Source organism: Lissotriton helveticus, chromosome 6 (assembly GCF_964261635.1).
Source record: "Lissotriton helveticus chromosome 6, aLisHel1.1, whole genome shotgun sequence".
Classification (NCBI taxonomy): Eukaryota; Metazoa; Chordata; class Amphibia; order Caudata; family Salamandridae; genus Lissotriton; species Lissotriton helveticus.
In genome coordinates this window covers 154,429,403-154,456,802 of record NC_136067.1, presented here as the reverse complement: position 1 = coordinate 154,456,802, position 27,400 = coordinate 154,429,403, and the positions used below count along the sequence as shown (strand labels likewise).

At 40.3% G+C, this 27,400-nt stretch overlaps 1 protein-coding gene and 1 long non-coding RNA gene across 2 annotated transcripts in view; one reads left to right on the top strand and one right to left on the bottom strand.

The window, feature by feature from the left end:
• Positions 1 to 27,400, bottom strand: part of DNAH14 (dynein axonemal heavy chain 14) — a 1,144,348-nt gene that overhangs the window by 160,624 nt on the left and 956,324 nt on the right. Inside the window, exons 75-80 of the mRNA XM_078647362.1 lie at positions 18,669 to 18,825; positions 17,561 to 17,771; positions 16,704 to 16,806; positions 13,147 to 13,374; positions 12,009 to 12,206; positions 10,226 to 10,425 (exon numbers count right to left, since the gene is read on the bottom strand). Coding sequence (XP_078503488.1) covers positions 10,226 to 10,425; positions 12,009 to 12,206; positions 13,147 to 13,374; positions 16,704 to 16,806; positions 17,561 to 17,771; positions 18,669 to 18,825 — 1,097 coding nt within the window. The remainder of the gene's footprint in view (positions 1 to 10,225; positions 10,426 to 12,008; positions 12,207 to 13,146; positions 13,375 to 16,703; positions 16,807 to 17,560; positions 17,772 to 18,668; positions 18,826 to 27,400) is intronic.
• LOC144762358 (uncharacterized) lies at positions 4,368 to 7,940 on the top strand. The gene is made up of 2 exons (XR_013596080.1): positions 4,368 to 4,427; positions 7,586 to 7,940. It is a non-coding gene; the product is annotated as an uncharacterized LOC144762358 (long non-coding RNA).

The window sequence follows — 27,400 nt, the reverse complement described above, 5'->3', positions numbered from 1 at the left end:
TATCAACAATGAAGCATTATTATTATTGCAACACCTAAAAATAGCATTCCTTCAACTTCCTGTCCCTCAAATGCAGCTCCTATGAAGATTATGTCAATTCAATTCAATAATTTTTAGGTCGAGCATTCGAGACCTCTTGCCTACTTGAATGTGGACACGAGTCGGACGCGCGCTTTTTCAGTGTCAGATTTGTCCTTGTGAGCGCGCTTTTGCTGCTGGCTGTTTGCTGTGAATGTGTGCGAGTGCTTTCGCTTTCTGTTATGTCCTTTCCCTCACCCGTAGCTGTTAAAACACTCTGCCCCTGGCCCACATCAACCACATCGTTTTAGTAATCGCTGATGTTGCTCCAGACGTACTTCAAAGACCCTCTTCTGTATTTGGGCATTCTTCCCCGTGGTTACCGACTCTTGTTTCTTCTAGTTTTTTTCTGTGGCCAAGAGGGTGCAGAGCAGTGCAGTCTGATCTCTACTGTCAGAAAAAGCAACCACGTCCATCTGTTTCTGATGCAGGTGCGCCACCTGCTGGTCGAGAAGCCAATATTACATTGAATCCACGTACACGTACGTGCTATTTTTGTACATAGATTTTCCGTTTGTTCTGTTGACAGACACCCGTAGTAGACCCGTTAAGAATTTTTGGTTTCCATTTTCAGGACTGATAAAAATATGTTGGGTGTCAGAACTTTTTCTATATTTCTTTTCAAAGGAATGAGAAGAAAGCCGTGCATCTCCCAACCTCTGATGAGTCTGGCATTACCCAAGAACTTTGTTTTTCTTTTCTTGCTATTTTATATAGCACGAATTCGACCCAAAGGTATTGGAGCACTTTAAAAGAGCACCAGTTACACTACCCAACAAGCAAATCCATTTGGTTTTATTTTTTTAGGCACGGTGAGATTAAGTGACTTGCCCAGAATCACAGCATGTTGAACCTGGTGGGCGGGGTCATGCCGGTGCTCAGCACCAGCCTTTCTAACAAGCATTTGCAATGCAATAGGTCTCGCATTATTAAAGTTTGAGCTATTGGTATTGCTAAATAATGCAACACCAATAGCTTAAACTTTAATAATGCGAGACCTATTGCGAGACCTGTTGCATTGCAAATGCTTGTTTATTAAGATTTTAAACTCTAATGAGGTCCACAGTAGAATAAGAGAGATTATACTAAAATTGTATTCACAATTATATCATAATAAAATATTAGAGCAATGATGGCTTACCCTTACCTTTCAACAAAGCCCTCTGCAGACAATCTCAGAAACGTCTCAATACTAACAGTTTCTCCCTCCTCTAGGAAAGAAAGACGTTAGAAACTACCATCAAGATAGACCTGATCTTCCAATTCCAAAAGAAAGCACTATAGATGCCAAGAACCTGGTTAACTACTGGATGATCGCCAATATACCCTTCATTTGTAGTATCATTAAAAGATCATTCTATGCACAACTGCACGATCACATCAAAATCAACCATCTCCTGCATAACTATCAATCTAGGTACATATCACACTGCAGTCCTCTAACAGCCAGTACTTAAATCATAGCTGTTCCCATCATGACCAAAGATAACGATGATCCCTGACTTCCGTTATAATCTGAACCCATTAGCTGCCATTCTTGCTATCAAATACCCCATCTTCTTCTTCTACATCCAGAAATCATTCACAGGCAATGTCATTCATTGGTGTTTCTACATATCTAACTCACCCTAGTATGTCAAAAATGGCACCTGCAGATGCAAGAGGCTCACAGCCATCTGCCTATTCTCTCAGGCATCCATCCTGGCCCTGTCATTTTCAACTTCTAGTTGAAGCCCCTTAGAACTCTACTTACTGTCAACCGCATCAACGTTCACCAATATACCGATGTCACACTACTGTACATGAGAGTCCACGCCACCTCAGACATTGAGTGCCCCAAGTACTGCTCCCATCTCAACCAGTCCTAGATGTCCAGCCCCTACCTCAAACTCAACCCAACCAAAACAGCTGTAATACTCAGAGAAGCATTAAGTAGGCAAATGAGGATCAAGCATCTAAAACCATCCCCATCATACTTCAGCACATCCGCCTCCCCAACAGCCTCACAGAGAATGCTACTACCACAGAATTCTATTACAACAGAGAAGTGGACAGTTCAATTTGCGATGGTATAGAGTTGTAAGGTGGAACAGTCATGTTTCACATCATGAAGTAATAAGGCTCGCAATTCCCAATATAAAAAACAAATTCCAAATTCCACCTATTGAGTAATAACAACAAAAAACAAGTGGTCCACAACCTGAACCTGGAAGGATTCAACCACAAAGCAAAGTCACTCGAAATTACCCTTGACACTGACCTCATCCTCAAGGAACATATCACCAAGACGAGCAGGACATTCCCATTTCCATAAGGACCACCCCAACTGATAAAGTTCCTAAAGTCAGACTTCATCTTGAAAAGGCTAAGACTACCTTTTTCCTATTTTTGCCTAATCATCAGCATGGCTGCCTTTAACACACAAGGCATATGTCCTTATCGTCTAAGAAAATTGTGAAAGTGTCAAGTCATTCAGACAACGACATCGATAAGACATCGAATGCGCAGACAATGACATCAATAGGACACCTGATGCGACACAAGTCAGGTACAAGTCCTTCGTTATCACTATTTCAAGGTCAAACAATAATAATAACATAAACAATGTAGTCTGAATTGAAATGCCTTTACCTTATTTGTTCATAAGAATGTGTCTAAGACTAGCATCTTGATGCAGACAGGTTACGTCTGACAGTCCTATGGTTATGTCAGAAATTACCATATCAGATACACCACAGTGTAAAATGCCCTTGAAGTGACCACTTGGCAGGATAGGCCCTTTGCCCTATATTATCACACAAACATTGCCCCAAGATCTTGAGAGAGACTGCCTGACTGCCCTAATGCCACAGCACCCCATTCCTTGCTGAATGCCGGTAGGACAGAAGCTATTGCTGCTGCGTGTTTTTATTTAAGAGGGAACGCTCTCTCCCGGCTACTGATAACACCTCCTTGTTGTAAACAGGTATGCAGTGTGTTGATTCTCTCTCAGAAACTCTAGATGCAAGTTATTCTACTCTATTCTCTCATAGTTTAGAGCATTGAAGTAGGTTTTAGATTGTTAGGTGATATTTCCACTACAATAGAAATGTTCAACTTGTTTGTGCTGTTCACAACATGCTTTAGTGCTGTTTTAATAATATTATGTGTGGTTATTTTAGATGTGCTAAGCAACAGGGTGAGCCTGTTTAAATTAACACCTTTTAACATAAAATGCCTTTTCTTTGTGCAGTACTTGTGTGTGATATTGTGAAGAAAGAAATTGGGCTTTCAATTTGCCACTGCATCCCCGAATCCCTGTTTAGGAACTGTTAGTAACTTAGAAAGCATGGTGACCACTTAAACTATTTACTGAGTGGGGTTTTGTATGGCTATAACAACCTTTTCTTCACATTCAATTGTCGGTGCCTTGAACTAAGATTACTTGTTACACCCATGGATGTGAAAGCAAACCTTGTAGAGCTAAGCCAGAGTCTTAGTTTACGCAACACATCAATCCTTCAATTCAAGAAAGAGTTGAGGACATACATCTTCAAAGAATATTACATAGTAGTTTGTGACCACTTAAACTATTTACTGAGTGGGGTTTTGTATGGCTATAACAACCTTTTCTTCACATTCAATTGTCGGTGCCTTGAACTAAGATTACTTGTTACACCCATGGATGTGAAAGCAAACCTTGTAGAGCTAAGCCAGAGTCTTAGTTTACGCAACACATCAATCCTTCAATTCAAGAAAGAGTTGAGGACATACATCTTCAAAGAATATTACATAGTAGTTTGTCCCCTCCTTTATCAGAACTCGGCTGCCCTCTCCGATCAGGAAACATTTTCTGTTTTTATTTTTTCCCTTTAGCACTGTGCTAGACTCTGCTGCCTCTGCTTAGGTTTGTGCTATATAAATACCACCACATACATATATATATCACATATTTTCTTTTCCATACTAAGATACATACCAGCACAACTACATCTCAACACACACACACAAACACACTGAGACAACAAACCCTCATGGACACACAAATTCACCCCAAGACATCCGTTAGTGAGAGAACACCCTAGTGTAGTTACCAAAGACAGAAAATAACAAAAGCAACACAATAACAACTACTGAATAAAATGTTTTTGTGTATTTTAGGCGAAATAATTCTCATTCTCTCTAAACTCTTTCAGCCTTGTCCATGTCTGGATTGCCTCCTTTATCAAGAGGCGGGAGTTGCTGGTAAGCTGTAGGCATTGGGGCCATGGACTTGGATTGAGGCAATCCCCGTGTACAACTTTAAAGAGGAGCCCTGTTTCCTAGGCTGATTCTGTTATTTTCCGAAACTATCTCTAACATATTGACTGGTATGGCTGACTATCTTGGGCTAAAATACTTTACTAATTGTATATACCACTCTTTAGCTGTACAATTGTGCACATTCCTTTCATGCTGTTCCATGGCAGAAGTAGGAATGAGGAAATAGAGCATTTTACTAATTTATTCAAAGGAAGAGGTGCAAACCTGGTCATCCCAATTCCGTTTTCTCTTAAACATGTTTGTTTGTAACAGCGTGTATTAACCTGCTTTGCGCTTCGTCTCGGTCCGCTGTGTCGAATTAACTTTCACAAGGAATCCCCGTTTCTGATTCCGTCAGGTTGCACAGCCACATTTGTAAATTGAATCAAATGAATCAATGTTATGTTTGCTTCTCTCTTACTTGTTAATCATTATTTTAACTGTTTCAATTCATTTCATCTCATTTCATAGTCAATTCATTTTACTCAATGTTTGGTAGACGATGAATGTTTCAAAAAAGCTCGGGGTCCCATAAGGATTCCACATTCCATAATGTTTATTAAAATCGGCCAATGCATTTCGGAAAGTACATTTCCTTCTTCAGGGGCATCTACAAATATAAGAACGGATTTTAGCTGACATGTATAACTTTGTTAAATACTTCATCACCTTTAAAATCAAACATTATCCATTTTATAATCATGACTGGTATCTCAAACCATTTAAACAATGATTACTCTCACAGTCAGAAACATGTCCTTCTTCGTTTCATCCTTAGTTTAAAGCACTTTGTAACCCAGTAATCCTAACCCACTATTTGCTACACATCGTTGTTCTCTTATAAGTTACTTTGCGCTTACCATGGTGGATGGGTTCCCTAGATATGCACGCTGTTACAAACAAACATGTTTAAGAGAAAACGAAATGATGAAACGAAGAAGGACATGTTTCTGACTGTGAGAGTAATCATTGTTTAAATGGTTTGGGATACCAGTCATGATTATAAAATGGATAATGTTTGATTTTAAAGGTGATGAAGTATTTAACAAAGTTATACATGTTAGCTAAAATGCGTTCTTATATTTGTAGATGCCCCTGAAGAAGGAAATGTACTTTCCGAAATGCATTGGGCGATTTTAATAAACATTATGGAATGTGGAATCCTATGGGACCCCAAGCTTTTTTGAAACATTCATCGTCTACCAAACATTGAGTAAAATGAATTGACTATGAAATGAGATTAAATGAATTGAAACAGTTAAAATAATGATTAACACGGAACGAAAATCTGATCAAAGCTACAACATAGATGACGACAAGCACGGGACCCGGGTTCTCCGCCATATTGAAGTATTGAAAAGTATATGCACTTCATCAAGCAATCTATCTTTTGGAAAACCGGACATTTATTTAGACATTGATTTAGAAACAAGGTCGCTGAAAAGGAAATGTAGGCAGATTAGTGCGAGCACTTTACAATGAATTTCTTACACGGTATTCTGGGAATGGTAGTGTTACGTCGTGAAAGTGACTAAACATTTATGTAGTCCTTTGTTAATGTTTACATAAGTTTGGGAGATAGACACATGCAATGAATTACCACTTCGTAACACCAAATATGGGCGGGACCACTTTTGAAAAGATAAGAAAATACTCTTGCAGTGAGTAAATTTCATCTGCATCAGAAGCGTTTCTACACGCTGTGAAAGCACGAAGGATTGGTTGATTTTATGTATCTAGGGAACCCATCCACCATGGTAAGCGCAAATTAACTTATAAGAGAACAACGATGTGTAGCAAATAGTGGGTTAGGATTACTGGGTTACAAAGTGCTTTAAACTAATGATGAAACGAAGAAGGACATATTTCTGACTGTGAGAGTAATCATTGTTTAAATGGTTTGGGATACCAGTCATGATTATAAAATGGATAATGTTTGATTTAAAGGTGATGAAGTATTTAACAAAGTTATACATTTCAGCTAAAATGCGTTCTTATATTTGTAGATGCCCCTGAAGAAGGAAATGTACTTTCCGAAATGCATTGGGCGATTTTTAATAAACATTATGGAATGTGGAATCCTTATGGGACCTCCGAGCTTTTTTGAAACATTCATCGTCTACCAAACATTGAGTAAAATGAATTGACTATGAAATGAGATGAAATGAATTGAAACAGTTAAAATAATGATTAACAAGTAAGAGAGAAGCTTACATAACATTGGTTCATTTGATTCAATTTACAAATGTGGCTGTGCAACCTGACGGAATCAGAAACGGGGAGTCCTTGTGAAAGTTAATTCGACACAGCGCACCGAGACGAAGCGCAAAGCAGGTTAATGCACGCTGTTACAAACAAACATGTTTAAGAGAAAACGAAATTGGGATGACCAGGTGTGCACCTCTTCCTTTGAATAAATTAGTATAATTCTCATTCATCTCAAATTGAGATTGCACCCAAAATGAAAATTGAGAAATGAAAAGATAAAAGGAACATGGAACGAAAATCTGATCAAAGCTACAACATAGATGACGACAAGCACGGGACCCGGGTTCTCTGCCATATTGAAGTATTGAAAAGTATATGCACTTCATCAAGCAATCTATCTTTTGGAAAAGAGGACATTTATTTAGACATTGATTTAGAAACAAGGTCGCTGAAAAGGAAATGTAGGCAGATTAGTGCGAGCACTTTACAATGAATTTATTACACGGTATTCTGGGGATGTTAGTGTTACGTCGTGAAAGTGACTAAACATTAATGTAGTCCTTTGTTAATGTTTACATAAGTTTGGGAGATAGACACATGCAATGAATTACCACTTCGTAACACCAAATATGGGCGGGACCACTTTTGAAAAGATAAGAAAATACTCTTGCAGTGAGTAAATTTCATCTGTATCAGAAGCGTTTCTACACGCTGTGAAAGCACGAAGAATTGGTTGCTTTTATGTATCTAGGGAACCCATCCCCCATGGTAAGCGCAAAGTAACTTATAATAGAACAACGATGTGTAGCAAATAGTGGGTTAGGATTACTGGGTTACAAAGTGCTTTAAACTAATGATGAAACAAAGAAGGACATGTTTCTGACTGTGAGAGTAATCATTGTTTAAATGGTTTGGGATACCAGTCATGATTATAAAATGGATAATGTTTGATTTCAAAGGTGATGAAGTATTTAACAAAGTTATACATGTCAGCTAAAATGCGTTCTTATATTTGTAGATGCCCCTGAAGAAGGAAATGTACTTTCCGAAATGCATTGGGCGATTTTAATAAACATTATGGAATGTGGAATCCTTATGGGACCCCGAGCTTTTTTGAAACATTCATCGTCTACCAAACATTGAGTAAAATGAATTGACTATGAAATGAGATGAAATGAATTGAAACAGTTAAAATAATGATTAACAAGTAAGAGAGAAGCTAACATAACATTGATTCATTTGATTCAATTTACAAATGTGGCTGTGCAACCTGACGGAATCAGAAATGGGGATTCCTTGTGAAAGTTGAAATAGAGCATTTACAATTCACTTACTGACTTATGAAAACATGGCACAATCATAAAACTGGAAAAGTGTTCTGTTATTTTTTTTTAGATGAGCCACAGTTCTATGTCATACTTTTAGTCATTTATTTCAGGAACCTATTTAGAGCTGTGTTACCTCATAAGCATATCAAAAGGCTTCTCTGTTTAAAAAAGAGATCTAGCTCACAATCCATCTCTAGTAAAGCTCCCAGAATATTGAACTCAATCACCCATCTTTGTATGCCTACAAGAAGAACTTTGAAAAATTTGCCAACTGCATTGTACCCAGTTTATGGAGCTCAATCCCTCCATAACTATGCACAAACCTGCCACTTGAAGCTTCAAGACGGATTTAATACTGCTACTAACTCAGATATACTTACCTAATGAACCACTCCTACTCCTGGTGCATTATTCCCCTCCAGCCTCTTGTAAACATATGGTATACAAGCTACTTAAATACCTATATTTTACCCTTACTGTTGTAACTTTACTAGTATTCTTGCAAAGCTCATACCTTGGGTTTAGTATGTGCTATACAAAACAGCAAACAAACAACTATTAGGATTTTAGATGAGTTTTGTAATAAATCATATACAGGACCTCTTGATTTAAGAAATAGCTTGTGCTAGTACTGTCATGTGTATTCTCGATAAAGGATACCTGGCATCAGTTATTGAGTAAGCCAAAAACAAAGTACAACACATATCAAGGAACTTACTCTTGTAAAATAATAAATAAGCCACAAACAGTTGATAGACATATGTCATAGTGGACTCAAGTAACATTATTAGTCAATGCTATAAAGTGGCCTAAAGTGGAAAGAGTTATTCAAAGAGAGACCTGATTTGCTTACCAGAGATCAACAACTTTAGGGATCTAGTGATTAACACAAGACTGGACACAGTTAGATCACAACAAATGTTTTTCATAACGTCTAAGACATATCAATGTCTACATTGTACACATTGTAACAATGTAATATAATCAAATGAAGTCAGATATGCACACACTGGGATATTTTTGCAACTTGTAGTAAGATAAATGGTGTGTACAGCATCAAATGTACATCCAATCTTTTATTCATCAGTCAAACTAAGAATGTGGCGAAAATATGGTGGTTGAAACATGAGTCACTTAAGAATTAAAAATGAAAATTCATGATTGGAAAAAAAACATTTATGGACTCAATATGAATCAGATTATATTCCAAGTAGTAGAATTTATTGATAGTGAATAAAAGTGGGAAATTGGTATGAAGAAGAGGGGCTTCGTGGATGGAAAAATTAGATATGGAAATCCTTTTTGGGCTGAATGAAAAACTGGAAGTCACTGGATTTCTATAGCACTAGTTGACAAAAGGGAATAAGCACGGCTTGATAATCTAGCATTTGAGATTATTAGGAACATATTTTCTCTCAGACTGTGAAGCATTTGAACTTTAAAGACATCTTAATTATTTGTGTAACAGTTTAGAATGAAGTCTGGCGAGAATGGAATATTTGATGAACACTGGAATATTATTTGAGAAATACATGAAAATTATGGAAATTTTCAAAAATGGAGAATATATTTAATTCCAAAAGAGATCAATGTACGGATGGTTTTGTTAATTGAAATATATAGAGGGTATACAAGTATATGAAAATGAATGAGAAAAATAACGGGACCATATGGATGTATTTTCAGGCCGTAGAAAATAATGAAACGCTAAATAGTGTATTTACGAAAGCCTTCATATTTGTAGCGAGCATAACTTGGAATGCTATAGAAATATATGGCATTTGAAAGGTGTGTGTAAAACTAAAACAAACAGAAAAAAAAACTTCCAGGAGATTTCCATAAGTAAATACACAGCAAGACGTAAGAGTAAAAATACTTCCATGGATGAGGCATGTTAGGACTGATACAGGTTTTGCTAGACATGAGCAAAAACAGAGGAAGCCACGCAAAGGATCTAGCAACATCTGAGATTAGTGACTTTAGTGTTCAGGTACACTCAACTGTGAACTGGCACTGTATATGATGGTAGTTTCTACCGTCTAACTGGGGCCGCCCAAATATTTGCTATGTGAACACGAAAAGGAGCACCTCAAATAAGATAATACCAATGAAGAAGTGAATGGTCTGTCAATTTGCTCTTTTGCTTTGGCTCACCTGAGGATTTACAACTGTGTGCAGATGAACTACATCCATCAATTAACTGCTTCATGAGAAGCCCACAGCTGAAAGTAATTAAGAAGTTCCTATGTTTTTGTATGTGCTGCAATTTGGATGGAATGTATTATTATGTATATGATTTTTTGCAGAAAGAAAAGCATTTATTTACTGACCTAACAACAAGGTTGTCCATTTCCATCCTGGGCTGCATAGTGATGATGGTGTCTAGGAAGACAGTAGTCTGTGATTCCAGGAAGGCTCTTTCAGCATTCGGGTGCATCCCAAAGATGTCAGGGGAATCAGTGTCGGGCAAGGACTGCAAGTAGGCCACGCAGTCCTGCAAACTTGCAGTTTCCAACACAGGTCGATAAACCTACAGAGAGTATAAAATTGTTACTTTTCAATTAGACAATATTTGTATATACTAAACACTAACTTGTAAGCAAATGTAGAGCACTACCTTATACCTGAAATGGGCGCTATTTTGTCATCTTAGTGTGGTCATATAAGGTGCAAGTGCTGCAGCTTGATCAGCAGCTGGAGCCCCTAAACCTGTGGGAAGTGAGGCAGCCCTACAAGGATCTTTGTGGGAGAGCACTAGGGGTGGATGCAGTGTGACCAGGAACAGTGTAAGAAGGCAAAGGACAAGACAGGGTTTGGGTCTGTCATGGGGGTCTGCTACCAGCATTGGCAATCCACCCACGAACAGACACAGGGAATGGTTTGTCACTGCCACAAAAGATCACTGAAACTGCCCTTCTTTTAAAACTATTGTAAACACATATTGATAAAGAAAATTACCAATTTCAGTCTATGGGCTAGTAACTTCGTAGTTTCTATATTACATCACAAATAAAGGCGCCATGTACACTCGTTTTTGGGTTCTTTGATGGAGGATGAGGAGCAATGCTTAATTTGTAAAACAATAAGTGCCAGGGTCCTTGTCAGGCGGTCACTCTAGCTTGCACCACCCACTGACCTTGCCAAAGCTGCCAGTGTCAGTACCAACACAACTACTATTTTTATTTTTTTTACAGAGTTTTATATAGCGCGAACTTGACCCGAATCGGGTATCCGAGCGCTTTATATAGCACCAGTTGCATTACATACGTTTTTCTTAGGCACGGGGAGATTAAGTGATATGCCCAGAATCACAGGATGTTCAGCGCCATTGCCGAAACCCGAACTCAGCTCCCCTAATTTGAGGTCGACCACCCTAGCCGTTAGGCCAACTCCTCTCCCCAACTAACCATCACACTCCTACAAGAGTGACAATTGAGACTATTACAGCCCCCAAATGTATAAGAACAGTGGGTATAAGTCATTTTCAATGTATATTGAATCTATAAACAACTGTGAATGAGCTTATCTCTAAATTAGACAAAAAGTGCCACCATGTCAAGAGTGCTGGTGTTGACAATTAAGTGCCGGTACTGAGCAACAAACACCACCGGCTCAAATTGATCAGTGATGAGAAGTGAAATGAGACTGTTATCAGTCAATTTGTATTTACATTTTATTCATTAACATTGTAGTTATTAGAACTAACAGAACATACATCACCTAGGCAGGCAATATGATATTATTTGGCAGCATCTTCTCAAACCCGCCTCTTGTAAGATACAGAACAGCAAGCAAAAAGGAATTAAACAGCATTGTGTAAAAGCATGCAGACATTAGACAATTAATAGGGCTAACAGAAAGGACCATCGTCATACAGTTTAGACTCAGTTCAAGTTATGGTCTGCATTTGATTAGATTTTTGGACCAGACAGTGGCAATATATGGCTATAAGGAATGCAAATCAGCTTGAGCTGATGGGTTTGATTGTCTGCTCTTGGATTGAAATCTCTCAGGATAAGAGAATATTTTGTAGCATGTTAATTCATTGATAAATTATAGCAAATGGTTTTAAATAAATTATAGCAAATGGTTTGAAATATATTAACATCATACCCTATCACTTGAGAATGCGTAGTCTTCCTGTAACATCGCAGGGTTGTAGAAAGTATCCAAAATGCTTAACAGGCATCGGCGGTCCCAGTTGTCTGTCACTCGTCCACCATATACCACTTCACCAGTGAGGTAATGTACAGCTTGCCATGGTATCTCACTTTGGCTTTCAAGAAGCATTGCCAGCATCTGCATGGAAACCTATGAACACACAAGAAACATATATCTTTCTTAACCAGATACAGTTGTGCAAAAATATGTAATATCATTGCAACCAATATTTTACTGTCATTGCAGATCTTTGCATTGCATATATTAATTTCCCAATGCATGGCCTTGCTATTCCCATCACACTCAAAAGAACCAGAGCAAAAAAACAGACCTCCTGCTAGATAAAATGCAAAAGAGCAAAACATAACTCCTCTATAAGCTCAGTGCACCTGCATAATACCCAGTGCTCGACTCTCAAGATGTTACACAGCAGGGTGGTTTACAACCAAGAATGTTGAATTTGTGGCTGCAATTCCAAAATGTTGTTACAAAGAATAAGGATATGCTTTGTGAAATTTTCTGACTGTAAATTCAAGTTACTTCTGCAGACAATCTGCCATTAAATAATATTTTCCAAAATCAAAGGCTTAAGGTTAGGGGTTGGAACAAGGTTACTCCCAGGCATGTCCAAATGGCATGCGGTCTGCAGTGTGGTGAATACCAACAAAGTTATTAGAGACACCTCATGTAGGATGAGGCAACGAATATTAGTCACTAACTACTTCCTTGTGTACTGGGGGCATAATCCAAACCCGAGGATCTTTGGAGGAGACATTCTCAGATATCGAGTACACCTATATTTTTGTTAAAGGGGAATATCAGAACAGGTAAGTGTAATAGACAGTGTGCAACATAATATCCTCGCTTCTGTGGTGTGTTAAGAAGGAAGTGACATCACAGTACAGGAAGGATTTTTGTCAGCTGGACGCTATGGCAAATTGACGGCTGGCATCAAGACAATGTCACCTTGTGCTGGTCAGAGGTACTGCTAAAATGTTTCCAGATCCAGACTGACTCCTGAAAAAACTTCAAAGATAAGGATTCTGTCCAATATTAGAAATTACTGACTTTATGCTTTTCAAAACCTTACCTCCAAGTCAGAAGAGGTGAACTCATATGGGATATTCCAACCCAGGGCACCATACTTTCTTCTCTCATTGACTACGGCATTGAAGAAGCAAAGGCTGAATAAAAGCCTTTTCCAAGATGGTCTCCGTTCTCCTTTCTCAAAATTGCTTTCCGTTACCTCTCCAGAGCCACTGCTGCCAAATGTTTGAAGTAATTTTCCCTTCAGTCCCTTTGGTTGTTCTACTGCCATCTTTGGAACAGAATGGCAAGTGTTAATGAAAACTGATTGTTTTAAATAACTTTTGTTGAGGTGTTTAACGTAACAACATTCAATGAAGCCAAGAGAAGAAAAAAATAAATGGGAACAAAAACACATAAATATAATTACAGAAAACACCGTAGTTGGTCTACTCATTTAATCAGAACTGAGCATCAGACTTCACAGAATAAGCACTGCCAAGGACATGAAAAAAGTGCTCAATCTTCCTGGGCACTCCACCAGCCTCTTATCAAGCAGACATGTTCACAAATGGAGGTTTGGACTCCTTTTGGTTTTAGAGTAAGGGGAGCCCAATCACAAATAGAAAATGTTCATGTTTTAGATTTGTCTGCGGCTGATCAGGCTTTCCTGTCGCCAAAAGCAATGGGAGGTACCCGGACATTCACGTGTGGGCCAAGCTACTACAGTCTGATGGAGCACCAGGATATAATAGACCTGTATTTTTATAAATTATCTTTATCATTATGGCTCACCAAGGTAAGACCTGGTCTGGAGGTGGAGCCACTTCTATCACCCACAGTGCCCCCTGTTTAGTACACAGCACGCAAGTAGATTCTGAGAATTGGTGAGGCAAAAGATGTTCCCTTTGTGGGTAGTGGATTAGTAATAGTGCCACAGGCTACACTGTGAGTAAAAAGAATTGCCCCGGCACAACTATTTGGACAGTAAAATACAGTAATAATTAGGGTTGAGTGGGCCCATTGGGCATCTGGGCCCCAGTGCCACTACACCTAATGCATCATTGATAGCTTTTCCCCTGTTTGTGGAACTGTAACATTAGCCAGCAAAGGAAGTATTGGAAGGTGTTTTATTAGTAGGTGCAGGTAGGTACCTACAACTAGTAATAACACCACAATCACAAATAAGGTCCAGTAAAGTTCTCACAAAATGTATCTTATCTCAACCCTTGGTAGCTTGGCTGTGAGCAGAAAGGCTTAACTTAGGAGACAGGTGTGTAAAGCATTTAAAACACCAATAAATTAAATAAGTAGAACACAACACACAATAAATATCCACGACCAATTTATAACAATATGAATTATTTTCATGAATAAAATGAGACCAAAACGACAAAAATCGAATGTGGGGAACCAGAGATATGAATTTTTAAAGATGAAATACTTTCTAGCACTTAAAAGCCAAAAGCGCTAAATTGGGACATCTGGTCGTGCTTGTTACAGGCTGACTGCATTGGAGTGCAGGTCAGATACAAGTTTTAACCTCCTGACTTTTTTGGAGCTTTATCTCTCAACATCAAGCGGATCTCCTCGTCAGGCCAGCTTGCAGGTTTAAGCCTCAGTCACCTCCTGGAAGTCTTGTTGACTACGAAATGCACTGGAGCTTCAGCAGGGCACACCTGTACCTCAGGCCGAGTTGCGGTTCAAAGTTACCGGGTTGACTCTCAACAGCGTGTTGGTCAACTTATGGAGCTTTTTGACAAAAAATCTCCGAATGATTCCAAACTACCGGATCTTCACCCAGAAGGTCCTGGGCTATTGAAGTGTCCACAACACCAATCTAAGGTTACAGAATCTCTGAGTTGCTCCTTGAAGTTGTGACTACAACGCACCTGGTCAAATCCTTGAAAGTCCACTTAAAGCTGTCTTGGTGGGTTCTTCTTGGAGGACATGATGCAGGAGTCCACTCTTCAAACTATTAGAGTCATGCAAAGTCCTTCTTTTGCTGAAGCCCAAAGTGTTCAGCAGATGCAGTCCTTATAAGTGCAGTCCTCTTAGTGCAGGCCAGGGGTGCAGCAGGGCAGTCCTTCTTCTTTCTTCCAGGCAGGGATATAAGTAGCGGGGTAGCTCATATTTATCCAGGCTTCTGGGCTGCCAAGCAGAGGGGAACTATAGATCAATGGGGTGTAGGGTACCACCCTCAATCAAGAACACTTCCCATGAAGTGTGGCAAAGTCCTGTCCCAGAAAGCACTGTTCAATAAAATCCAAAATGGAGAAAATCTGTCCTAGAGCTTAAGGTCTGGCTAATCCAACCTACAGGTGTGGCTAACTTTTAACTTTCCCTAACACCTCCCTTCCAGTCCCTCTGCTAATTCAATTAGAGGGGCTACCATCTGGCTGGAGAAGCAGGAAGTGGAAGTGGGGGTGGGACTGTTCCCTTTCCCTACTGTCTTGCTCTCTTTGGCTACCCCGCCCCCTTCCTGCCATTTGCGCTGGAACTGCAGTTCTTCTCCCAGCAGATGTCTCATTGTTTCCTTTCAGGGTACTTCACACCTCATCAGAGCAGTTTGGCTCAGCCTGTCAAAGGCTGGACTATCAGGGGACTCTGCTCCAGAGCTGAATTTGGGCACATCAGAAAATCAAGTTCTATAACTTATTTTCTGTTACAGTTATAATAAATCCAACCTTGGCATGTTGATGGGTTTATTCTAACTATCATTTTAACATTTTGAATTATTATTTTAGCTCATTTCTGTCAGAAGCTATAGTTCATTAAAGTTTAATAAAGCCTTCCCATGTTAGCCTATGAAGTTAACGTACTACAATGAGGAAAAACAAAATTGTCAGTTTTTCCCTCATTAAGGCATATAAAATATATTTTAAAATGTCCCTGCTTTTTTTAACAATGCACCCTAGCCTTGGGGAACTTAGGGTAGACCTTAGGGGTGACTTTTATGTAAAAATAAGAATAAGGTAGTTTAAGACTTTGGAAATACCTTTATTCTCAAAGTCGAATTTGGACATAGTTTTATTTGAAAAGCAGCCTGCAAAGCAGGGCTGCCTTTAAAATAACAGTAGGCAATACGTCAGTGCACACTTAAGTGCATCTAATCTACTGGGGCTCTAACTTCACATGCCCTACTATGTACTACAGACTTATAGGTAGGTTGTTAGTACCAATTGTAATTACATCTAATTATCCAATACCTTTTAAACAGATTAGTCTGGATAGCAGAGCAAAATCTGAGTGCTTAACCACCAGTATCAGTCAAAAAATGGGGCTGATCAGGGCAAAAAGGATGACTTTCTCACAAGGAGCATTCTTGATTGGCTGGCCAGCAGACAATGTTTAACTGTGGTGCCAACCTTCTTCGAGCCCCTGCTAAGGAGCAAAGGGAAATAAGGGCATGCTCTAGCACTGGCAGCACGTACCACTACAGAGTCTGTAACTGGATAATTAGTCAAATTGAATGAGTCAACAAACATAGGTCTTTGGATCATGAGCGAGACGTGGAGTACTATAAAGCAAAGGGGATGGATTTACTCATGGTAGTGGGGCACGTTTATGACACCTCCTCCAACTTCTATCTGCTATGTTTATGTCACAACTGCTTCCTACCTTGAAACTCTTCTGTAGTATTGGTACTGGAAACGAAGGGTCTGGTTTTGAGCTCAACCACAGTCTGAACTGCGGATCCATAGATGTGCTTGGATTGGTGAACCTACAAACAAAACAATTATGAAAAATATAAATAAAATACTCACTATTCAAAAATAAAAAAAATAAAAATATTATCAATGTTAAGATATTAGTTAGCCAACCTTGAACTATTTTCTTTAAAATTGTGGAACACTAATGGAACTGTACGAGAGGATATTGTGATAGTGCTATGTTATGCTACCTATTTGTTCAAAACATGATAAAATGTTTTTTAAAAATCTGAAAGTTAATGTGGTTCTCATTTATTGTATCCAAAGTATGCATGCTACTCTTGGATTGTCAAACTGACACTACTGATGTTGGATTTGACTCATCAACCTGCTTGCAGGCCTATATCTGCCTTCTGGGAATAAATATCATTAAGAATGCAAATTTAAGCTTGCACTAGATTTATGCTCATGTAAAATTACACAACTAAGTGGTAATTTAATACATGTCTAAATCTGGCCACAAGAACAGATTATGGACGGTCCAAGGTGGGAAATTGAAAAATGTTGATGAACATCTGCCAACTCGAACTTATGTGTGACCACAGTCAGAGATTTACTCTTGTTAAATAATGGATATGGTTACTTGAGGTACTCCTGTTCGACAAAGTGATTTGGAGGGCAGGGCTTTCTGAGTCAAGGGAGCCAATAGGTCTCTGTACTTCACTTGTTCCCTCTGCTACCCTCAAAGTGAGGATTATACATGCTGAAACAGCAAATAAAACAGCTAGGAAATGAACATCCAAATATTGATTTGCAAGAACTTACGAGTCAACGATTGTGCGAAGTCTGGGCATAAAAGAGGCTGCTAGATGGCAATTCTGGAGGAAAACCCATCGCCCCTTGAGTATCTGTGCTTTCTTGATTAATTCCTCAGCTTTGGCACCTTGACCACGACCCAAGGAAACCATGTCCAAGTGCAATGCACTCCCTCGTGTCTCCAGTGCGAGTCGTTGCAGGTGTGCGGCTGGGTCTGTTCCTGTTGAATGACACAGAGCAGATTAGTCACACTGGCCACAAGTCTGAGAAAGTATATTGCCCAGAGCCAAAGAGCGTAGTAAGAAATCTAGGGATAACGCTCGACGACAATTTATCCATGACCCCCCATGTGAATAAAATTGTGCACACCAGCATAGGCCTGATGCGAAGTCTGAAAAAGGTATTCAAATGGATACCCCTCGCATCTCGCAAACCTCTAGTCCAGGGGCTCATAATTAGCCGCCTAGACTATGGCAATGCGCTACTGGCAGACATTAATGAAGGCTCCCTGACTAAACTTCAGACCCTGCAAAATGCGGCAGCTAGGCTGACCCTGGATTTACCTCCCCGCACTCCATCTGCCCCTTGCTTGAAAAAACTGCACTGGCTGCCAGTAAGACAGCGCATAAAATTCAAAGTCTGTTGTCTCGTGCACAAATCACTACAGGGCCAAGGACCGCAGTATCTGATGGAAAAATTTAGAGAATACTGTCCCCCAAGAACTCTGAGATCCTCAAATAAATGTCTCTTAAAAATCCCGAGAGTGCGTACTGTCAGGAATGGAGACAGAAGCTTCTCAAGAATTGGCCCTGCAACTTGGAATGCACTTCCCCTTACTCTAAGAAGCGATTCCAATCATAAGTCCTTCAGAAGAAATCTGAAAACCTGGCTATTCTAACCATTACATATCAAAGGCTTCCGCTCAAATACAGGGTAATCTTTTCACAGCGCTATGAGACCTAAGGGTGACCTATGCGCTATACAAATTAAAATACATAAACATAAACATATAGCATTTCCACTATGCTACCTAAACAACTCCACAATAGCTTATATTCAAATAATTTCTCTCTAGTTGTGTTTCAAATAATTGAAATATCAAAAATTGAAAACCTACCAGGGGAGAGAATGAATATAAGTGGAGTAGTAGCATTGGACTCTTTATATACTTCCTTCAAGTTAATTCCACCACTTTGAAGATACCTTGGTCCCATTTTCTCAATAATAAACTCTCTGACAGCATTGGTCAGACATTCAGGCCTAAGAATCTTTATCTGAAAATAAAATTGATGGAAAATTTACATTTGTATTGAAAGCTTGTGTGGCAAAATAAAACTTAAATGGCATCATTAGAGAAAGGAAAGTTGAAAGCAGTAATATGTAAGTATAACTAGTGGCACACACCACCCATTGCTGAAGAAGACACTTGTTTTGGTGAAATTCAACATCTTTCAGAATTTTGGACATGTCAACTCATTGAAAAAACACCAAGTCAAAAATGGTACCCAGTTAACCTCATACCTTGCCATATTCTTCTCTAGGGATATCATTAGGTTATCCATGCCTAATAATGTACAGATAAGTAGCAGTCAGTTCAGTTATTTTTAATCTTTTCTGGGACTGGAATGGCCCGAAGTGCAGCACATAGAGCCAGGGATATCTGTCTACACCTTAAAGGGTGTCGCAGGATGGTGAGTTAGGCAGTACAAGTAGCGTATATGCCAGCAATGTAGGGATGGGTCTGGAACACTGCCTCATCATCTCTATCTACCACCTCTGTTCAGAATAGGTGTAACGTCAGATAGTAACATAAACTGCCAATCAGTGTGTGTCCCACCACACAATCACCTGCAAAGGTCGATCAGCGTCGGTTTCACTCTGGAAGATTGACTGATGTATACTGCCAGTAAAGAGTCAACTTTCACACAGATTCTCTTCCTATTGTGCTCTTCACTGAGATATGTTTGCATGTGTACATGTCTCTGTGGCATCCTTCTGTAATCTTGATGAAGAACCTTATGATGAGGTCGTACACAGAGATTCCCGAGGATGGCAGTTGATCTGGGTCACTTCAGAGAACATACGTATCGATGGATGATTGATAAAAATAAGGTGTGTTGGGCTTCAATAAATTTACATTGCAACAGTCTCCCCACTCTTTCAGTGTGAGTGAGCTCCTCAATGCCCCCTCCCACCATACTTGTCCTGGTGTCTTTTTGGTGTTATAATGGTTTTTCCAAAGTTTATATAATTAGGAAATCATTTTTGATCCACTACACTAGTGCTAAGCCACCACTCAAATTTGGTCAGATGCCTACTAGCTAGTGGTTTAACCAATGGGCGTAATACCCAAGTATGATCTGGTACTAATGGCAACTTTCTGTATCATGGATGTTATATTCACTTTTTAGACTTTCAGATAAATAAAAATTTTATATATTCCTGGGCTACCCATTCTCTTCCACAGCCGATGTGAAGGATGGGTTAAATAGCAGTGGAGAGAACGGCGAAATGGTGAGGCCCATTTTGCATGCCACCCTGTCCCACATTGCTAGAGCGGGCCTAGTCACTGGTGAAGAGTATATCCTCAGTCAGGCATAGGGATTGATGATTGTTCACAATTGTATGGAAGATCCCAGTTTGAATTGGAGAGATTTAGAAGACCACATTTGATGCTCCTCCTCAGATAAGCATTGAACATTTTATCTTGCTTCCACATCGTGATAATTCAAGATGGCAGCCACTAGCTGGGAGAAATTGAGTTAGCGCTTTAGTCTTTTGTTCCCTTGTGCTCCCTCCTGAATTCACATTCCGCATGTGTAAAGATAAAACCGCTTAATTAACTGTTATCAGTTGTGTCACCTGGGCGCGTCATTTTATTGCTGTGTTTGCAGAGTTAGAATTCGAGCTTTGAGGAAAATAAATTTACTGAAGAGATTGTTCCTGCCACCAAATATTTGAGGAAGAAAGACAGTTAGACTACAAAATTGAATACAATCCCAAAAGGAACTTATTGTTGTATGTTGCTCAGAGAAGGAGACTTGAGACATTGACTTACCTCCTCCCTTTTTCTCCACCCCAGGCATTGGTCTGCTCAGGGGTGTTGTTTAGCAAGCCCTATGATGAAGCATGCCACAATTTGTGGCTGAGGGCAGTTTTTAATTACTAAGCATATGCCACCAAATATAACAGTGTGAATCCAAATAGTCCTGCTTCTCTTTTTGTTGTTGTAGGAGTTTATCCTCTTCCCCCTTAGTTGTGTGTGATTTAGAAAAGACCACAGACAGCATTGGGGACCCAAAGTTTTTACTTGCTTTCAGGAATTCTGAGTTACTGTTGCCGTGTCGATCAGGTATCCACACCAAGTCCAGGTATCAATGATGAATCAGTGGGAACAAAGAGCCAGGTTACCCAGATCACCCACATAAAACTAGGCCCATCTCTGCTGACTGATTGCCCGGGGCGGGATTAACTGGCCATGCCCAAGGGACAGAGCAGCGGGGCAGGAAATAATTCAGCTTTTTTCCACTTCCAAAGTCCAGGGGGACGGGTTCCTAATACCAAGTCAAAAGGTCTCCATTTCCCCGGGCATTTGGCCCAAAATTGATGTTTCTTCCATGACGCGTAGTCCCACAGCGCCCTCAAATGCACTATATGCTTCCAAATCAATGGAGGCCGCCCTCTCCCAGTTGCAAATGAAACTATCCGCCATTTTGGGAACCATATTCTCCTGCTGCCTGGGATGACAGGGCCGAGAACCCCCACAGCACCATACACAAGAGTCAATAGCTAAAGGGCTTCAGTGCGGGGTGACCAGACGACTTGGACTTGCCAGGAAACCCCAGTTCTTTCTGGGTGGTCTATTATGGCAGCTCCCTTCCAGCTAGCATTTATGAGTTCCAGTGCAGCAATGGCTGCCAGACGTTTTCGAAGATAATCCACAAGAGTCCATCCCCGTTGGTGTCTTTGGGCCAGCATTTGCTTCGACTGGTGAGGACTGTATTGTGAGCCCCTCTGCAATTGGAAAATTACAGTCCCATTTCTATTTTTTCTGAAAACAACCAATTATTTTCACAAAGCTGGTCACCCTACCTCAGCATAATGATGTGCTCAGGAGTCCAGCTAAGGTTCACTGAACCTTTAATGGGTTGTGGTCTGAGGAAAGGGGGTGCCAGGAACAGAGGCTTCCAAGCCTCTAAAGATGGAACACTGGGCACCTGGTACTCCCCTCCCGGGCTTAATTCCAAGTGCAGCCTACTCACGATGTTCCAATCTTACAGGCACCATCCTGGAAAACAGTCAGCCCTAACTGCCAACCACAGTACTGGGGAGGGGAGAAGGACCATAGAGCAGCCTCGGACCCTCTCTTCATGGGCCACGGGAGACAGTGAAGGATGCAGCCCAGGGAAAATGCCCAAAATTAAAGGAGAAAACCACCCAAAAAGATAGCCTAAAAGGAAGTTTTGAGATGAAAGGCGTGGTCGGATTACCCATAGTGAGGTATCTGAGACCACAAGGGAGGGCCACGTTGAACACCACGTGCCAGGGACAGGCACAAAGTGCAGAAATGTGTTCATGGGTCATGTGGCAAACACCAGCAAATGGCAACACCCCCCCTCTTCCAACAAATTTCACACGTGTGTAAAAATCGAAAGGACTAAGCTAAACAACAAAATAGCAACAGCAATGGGGTTAATTTCATAGAAGTAGCCCCAGCAGGGAAATAGCCTCGGGGCAAAAGCAGCACAGTTGCCCCCTAGAACTCCAGCTAAGTAACTACTATTCTATCCCTTGCTTTATTCATGAAACTCTCTCACAAGCATACCCATTACTGATCCAATAACCCAGATTCGAAAAGTCTAAGGTCCAAAAATCACTAGCATACTGCATGCACTACAAAGAGCCCTCTTACATAACACTTGTTACCAACACATGACCTTAGTCTTTTCCCAAGCATCAGCCAGGTCATGTTATGTCTTTTCGTTGATCCCATATGTGGTAGGTGCAGATCGGCCTTACCTGTCTTAGGAGGTAGCCCCAGAGAAAGCAAAGTGCCTCATTCACCTTTACATATGTAGAATAAGGGCCAAGATCCAACCTAACAAGATAGAACCCCACCAAGTAGTTGTAAACTTGACTCAATATGATACCAACCCAACAGCGTTATACCTTTTTACTGAACCCACTGATATCCAAACCGAACTGGACAGGATGGTTTCGAAGGGCACCAAAGAGGAAGATAGTGTTTGGTCCAGAGACTTCCCAGAGAAGAGATAATTGGAGGTAGCGAAACCTCCAACTCAGTTCACAAACATGTCCACTCCAGCATCCATCTGTCGACCATGGGTGGCCCTTATTGTATCTGGAGTGGTCTTCTTCAACAAGTTGTGTCCCAACATGGAATTCCTGGGTAGGGCTGTCCAGCTCGTGGATAAAAAGGGGAATGGGTCCCATGGGGGAGGGTTTACTATACGTATAACAGGCCATGTCTGGAGATCTGGGACACCGAGGTCGATGGATACACTTGGCTAGAAGGGAATGGTCAACCTCTGATTGTACGGAAAATTACACTGTATTCCTTATGTTAAATAGGAAAAGGAACGCTTTTGATGGGCATGAATGGTTACTGTGGAGTCATTTTACACATTCGGATATGGAATGGGGCACCTTCACGAAGATGGATTTCAACTGTGAGGGCAGTAAGGCAAATATGCCTACATCCAACTGGTTCCTGTTTTGGAGGTAACTGTGATCCCTGCTGACCTTACACATCCCGACCCTGGTCATTCCCAGACAAGAGCTAACAGAGTTGTACCAGCACCCGTTAGAGAAAAAGACCCCCTTGCTGCAGTAGGCTCATGAAAAGAAGGCAGCAGACTATTTTGGCTGGGCTCAGTTCAAAGACATTCCAGAAAAATGTGGGCTGTTTACAAAAGCACAGCTGGGGGCTGGTGGGTCGATACTCTTCTTCACCTTACAGACTAAGCAGTACCGGATTACCAAATGGACAAATTAGGCACCGCCTATGAGCCCCGCTGTTTTTAGAGTCCCCGCAACAACGGATCAAAATAATATTAATTTGTTCTTGAAAGAAAATTACAATCAAGCATTCTTAAATTGTTTGCAAAAGATTGAAAAAAATTAATCAGCTCAAGGAAATGAAAATGTAAAGACTCTAAAGAGAAAATACTGTATAAATGTAATGTATCCATTGAATATTTAAAGTATTGTAGGTTTATTAAAATGTAAAAAAAATTGTTTAATAATCATTGTTAATGTTTTGTTTTGTGTAATAAAATGTGATTATTAAAATTGTTGGGTGGTAAAATAAAAAATGTATTAGGAGATCATTTGTGAGGGGGGGGCAGTCATTGTGACTGGCTAGGGGCCTCCACAGGGTTTAATCCAACACTTGACACAATTTAACAACCGCTGGCTTCCGATTACTCGGTGGGAAAATTTTGAGATAGGGGCCTGTTGCATATTCACCCTAGGGAACAGCGTGGACAACAGAAAATTGCCACTTGCCATCCAAGCACTTCCTAATCTAAAGAGAAGCATGCATACAGAAGGAGGTGCCCTTGAGCAGGAGTGGTTTTCAAATTGGCTCTCGTGCTCCCCGATGGCTATCCAGTCTGTGTAAATAACTGCTGCTAGTTTTCATTGTGTTTCTATTGGTCTGCAGGGTTATACAGTTGGGGATTACCTGCTGTAAAAGCGCAGTCCTCAACCTATGTAAAATGCAAGTAATTAGGAAGGTTGTCGTAGTCAAGAGTGAGCATAACGAACAGCAGGATCGAAATAAAATTATGTTACAAACACATGAGTTAGAAGGTGTAGTTGATAAATCCCTAGAGGGGAGAATGTTAACCTCATAGCTGCTATGGAACGTCCAGCTCCAGTGCTGGACGTTCCATTGAGCAGGTGCAGTTTGAACGTTCAACGGCCGACGGCAGCACTACGGAGGTAGTGGTGCCGTCGGCCGGTGAACGTGCGCAGCACTTAAGGGGTTATTATGGATATCAAGGCATTTGTTGACAAAAATGAACTATAGTACTTATTAATAGAATCACCCATTCTGAACTCCACATCTACCTTGACATGCACATATGTAGTCAGGCAGACCCTGGGATCTAGGCCTGGGATTACAGATTGATGGGTCACAGGTGGGAGGGTGTATAGCTGGCAGGCAAACACTCAGGCAGCAAACTCTTGATCGCTTCCACAGATAGGTGCACAACATTACAATGGTAAGGGGAGATTGTCCTAATAAAGCACACATGACCGGAGGGGGTACGCGAGCTCCTAAAACACCATAAAATCAGATGCCACATGAGTTAAGAATACATAGCCAGTGAGGGCCAAGTACACATAGTGATCACATGCTCCCCATGTTGGACATCTGGACACATTCAACACTGCCCACACGATGTCCACGCTGGTCAAGTCCCACCTATAGTGACCATTAATTTATGACCCCAAAGACAGTAACCAACATTTCTCACCATATATGGAACCCTGAAAACCTTTTATTACTGTTGTAATAATGTATATAACAAACCTTCAAATTCGATGTAAATTGAGACAGCCCTCAGACCTTGTGCTTGTAACTGTTCTTCCGGCCGAAATGTTTAATTAAAGAAACTGTTCCTGTTTTGTCAAACGCCTCGTCTTCTGTTTTTTTCTATGGAATTCTAACCCAAGCAACACAATTAGTTCCAGAAAAATGGTAAAGTCCAAAGGTAACTTTCTTCAAGAGGCCTAATGCACCACCCCTTTCAGACTGTGAGCTTCTGCAAGTCAAATTACAGGAAAGATCCTGAGGGAAAATGTTCACATTTTCCAATAAACTTTTGTTGGATTCCATAAAATTCCACAGTAACAGTTGCTTTCAATATATTTATTAAGAAACCATTGCACTCATTTGTTGGCACAGACCCCTTTCTTGTTTTGTCTACTTGTTTGTAGCTATCAGTGAATATTTATATTCACTGTTAAAACCAAAGGTTACAGGATTGTTATAGGTATGCTGACTTTTTACCCATACAAAACCATATAAATTCAGCAGTTACAGTTTTACTTATCTTAATAAACGATGACTCGCTGTCTTAAGTTACTTAATGGTATAAGTTATAGTTTCTTTAGATAAGTATAAGTATAAGTATAACTGCTGAATATCAATGGTTTGTATGGGTAAAACCACCACCAGTGCTCCTTACCAAAGACGCAATCAAGAAGCACTATTGGGATTGGGTAGCTCAGGACGCATTTACCAGTTCTTCGCGTGGATGCCTAACTACGGAGTTTATGAATTATAAAATGATTGGTTCATACGAACAGTATTTTGAAATCATCACCATACCCTTGGATAGGAAACTCTATATTCAGTTTAGGTTTGGTTCCCTTCCTTTGAACTCATTTACTAGTTCCTGGGAGCAGTCATCCACTACCTCTCAGTCTTGCCCCAGCTGCATTTCTGTAATAAGTATTCCTTGTCTGTCCCAAGTATTCATGCCCGAGAGGAAAATGGGTGATGCCAATTTGTAAGCAAATGGGAACCCATTGCCATGTCGAAGCTCTCCGTATCTTAAGAACAGACCATGGTCCGGAGATTGTTTGTTCAGTTGCAAAGTTTTTGGGGCACATGTGGGAAATTAGAAGGCATCTGCTGAAAGTGTGAGACTATTGTACATGTTATTAAAGCTTTTTTATAAAAATAGCATTTATAATGTTTTTTAATCGACCCAACTGCAATGTTTTATGATTATCTGATAATATCTAATCTAATCAGTGTGACTAATGACTGTGCAGATAACCCTGGAACCTAGCCAGCATACCGGGTCATGTGGTCCACATTGGAATAAGCACATGCTTTTGTTGTCTCGTTCCCACATGCACACCCATGTTCATTTAAATTCCATAATGAATCTTAGATTATGTCCTGATAGCTCTCTTTTAACAGGTAATTTAATGAATTTCCTTGGCTTTTTAAATTGTTCTGTATGAAATACTGCACTTGCACTTTTATGGTCTAAGACCGAAATAAAGTAAATTAAAGGTAGACTTCCGCCCTCAATCTAAAATAACCTATAGGGAGACACAAAGGAAATATCAAACCATGGTGCGGGGAGCCAAAGCCACCCACTACAAAAATCGTATCATAGAGGCTGAAAACTCCTCGAAAGAACTCTTTAAAATCTTTAAAGAGATCTCCATGGTAGCAAGCAAGAACACTCCAGCTAATGACTCTGTAGCAGAATGCAACAGAGTTGCAGAATATTTCGCAGGAAAAGTCAGGGACATATATGCTTCCTTCTCTAACAAGCCTGAAAATGGGCTAGACTTTGTAGAATGGACTGGTGCTAGAAATACGGAACACTGTATGGAATATTTTACGGTCCCTTCCCCGGAGGTACTATGTACAATCTGTCGAGGGATTAAGTCAGGATCCCCGCGTGACCCAGCCCCTCCTAAAGTATTGGGAGAGAGCCTGGCGACTCTAGAACTCTACATCAGGCATGTGCTTCAAACATATTTTGCTTCCCAAATACTTCCTGACGACTGGAAGAAAGCAGTAGTTCTTCCCATAAAGAAGAAAGCTAATATAAGCCATGAAGTGCTTGAGAATCTGAGGCCGATCTCCTTACTGCCATATCTAGCCAAAGTGGCGGAGAAAGTGGCCAACTCTCAACTGATGGCCTACTTAGAAACTTGGGAGAAATCATAAAACACGTTCCGGACACAAGACCAAAAGTAAAATTCAAGGGTACTACTCCCTGCAGAAATTGCAGTAATTGCAATAACATCATTGAAGGCAAGAGCATCAATCATCCAATGAAAGGACATAAA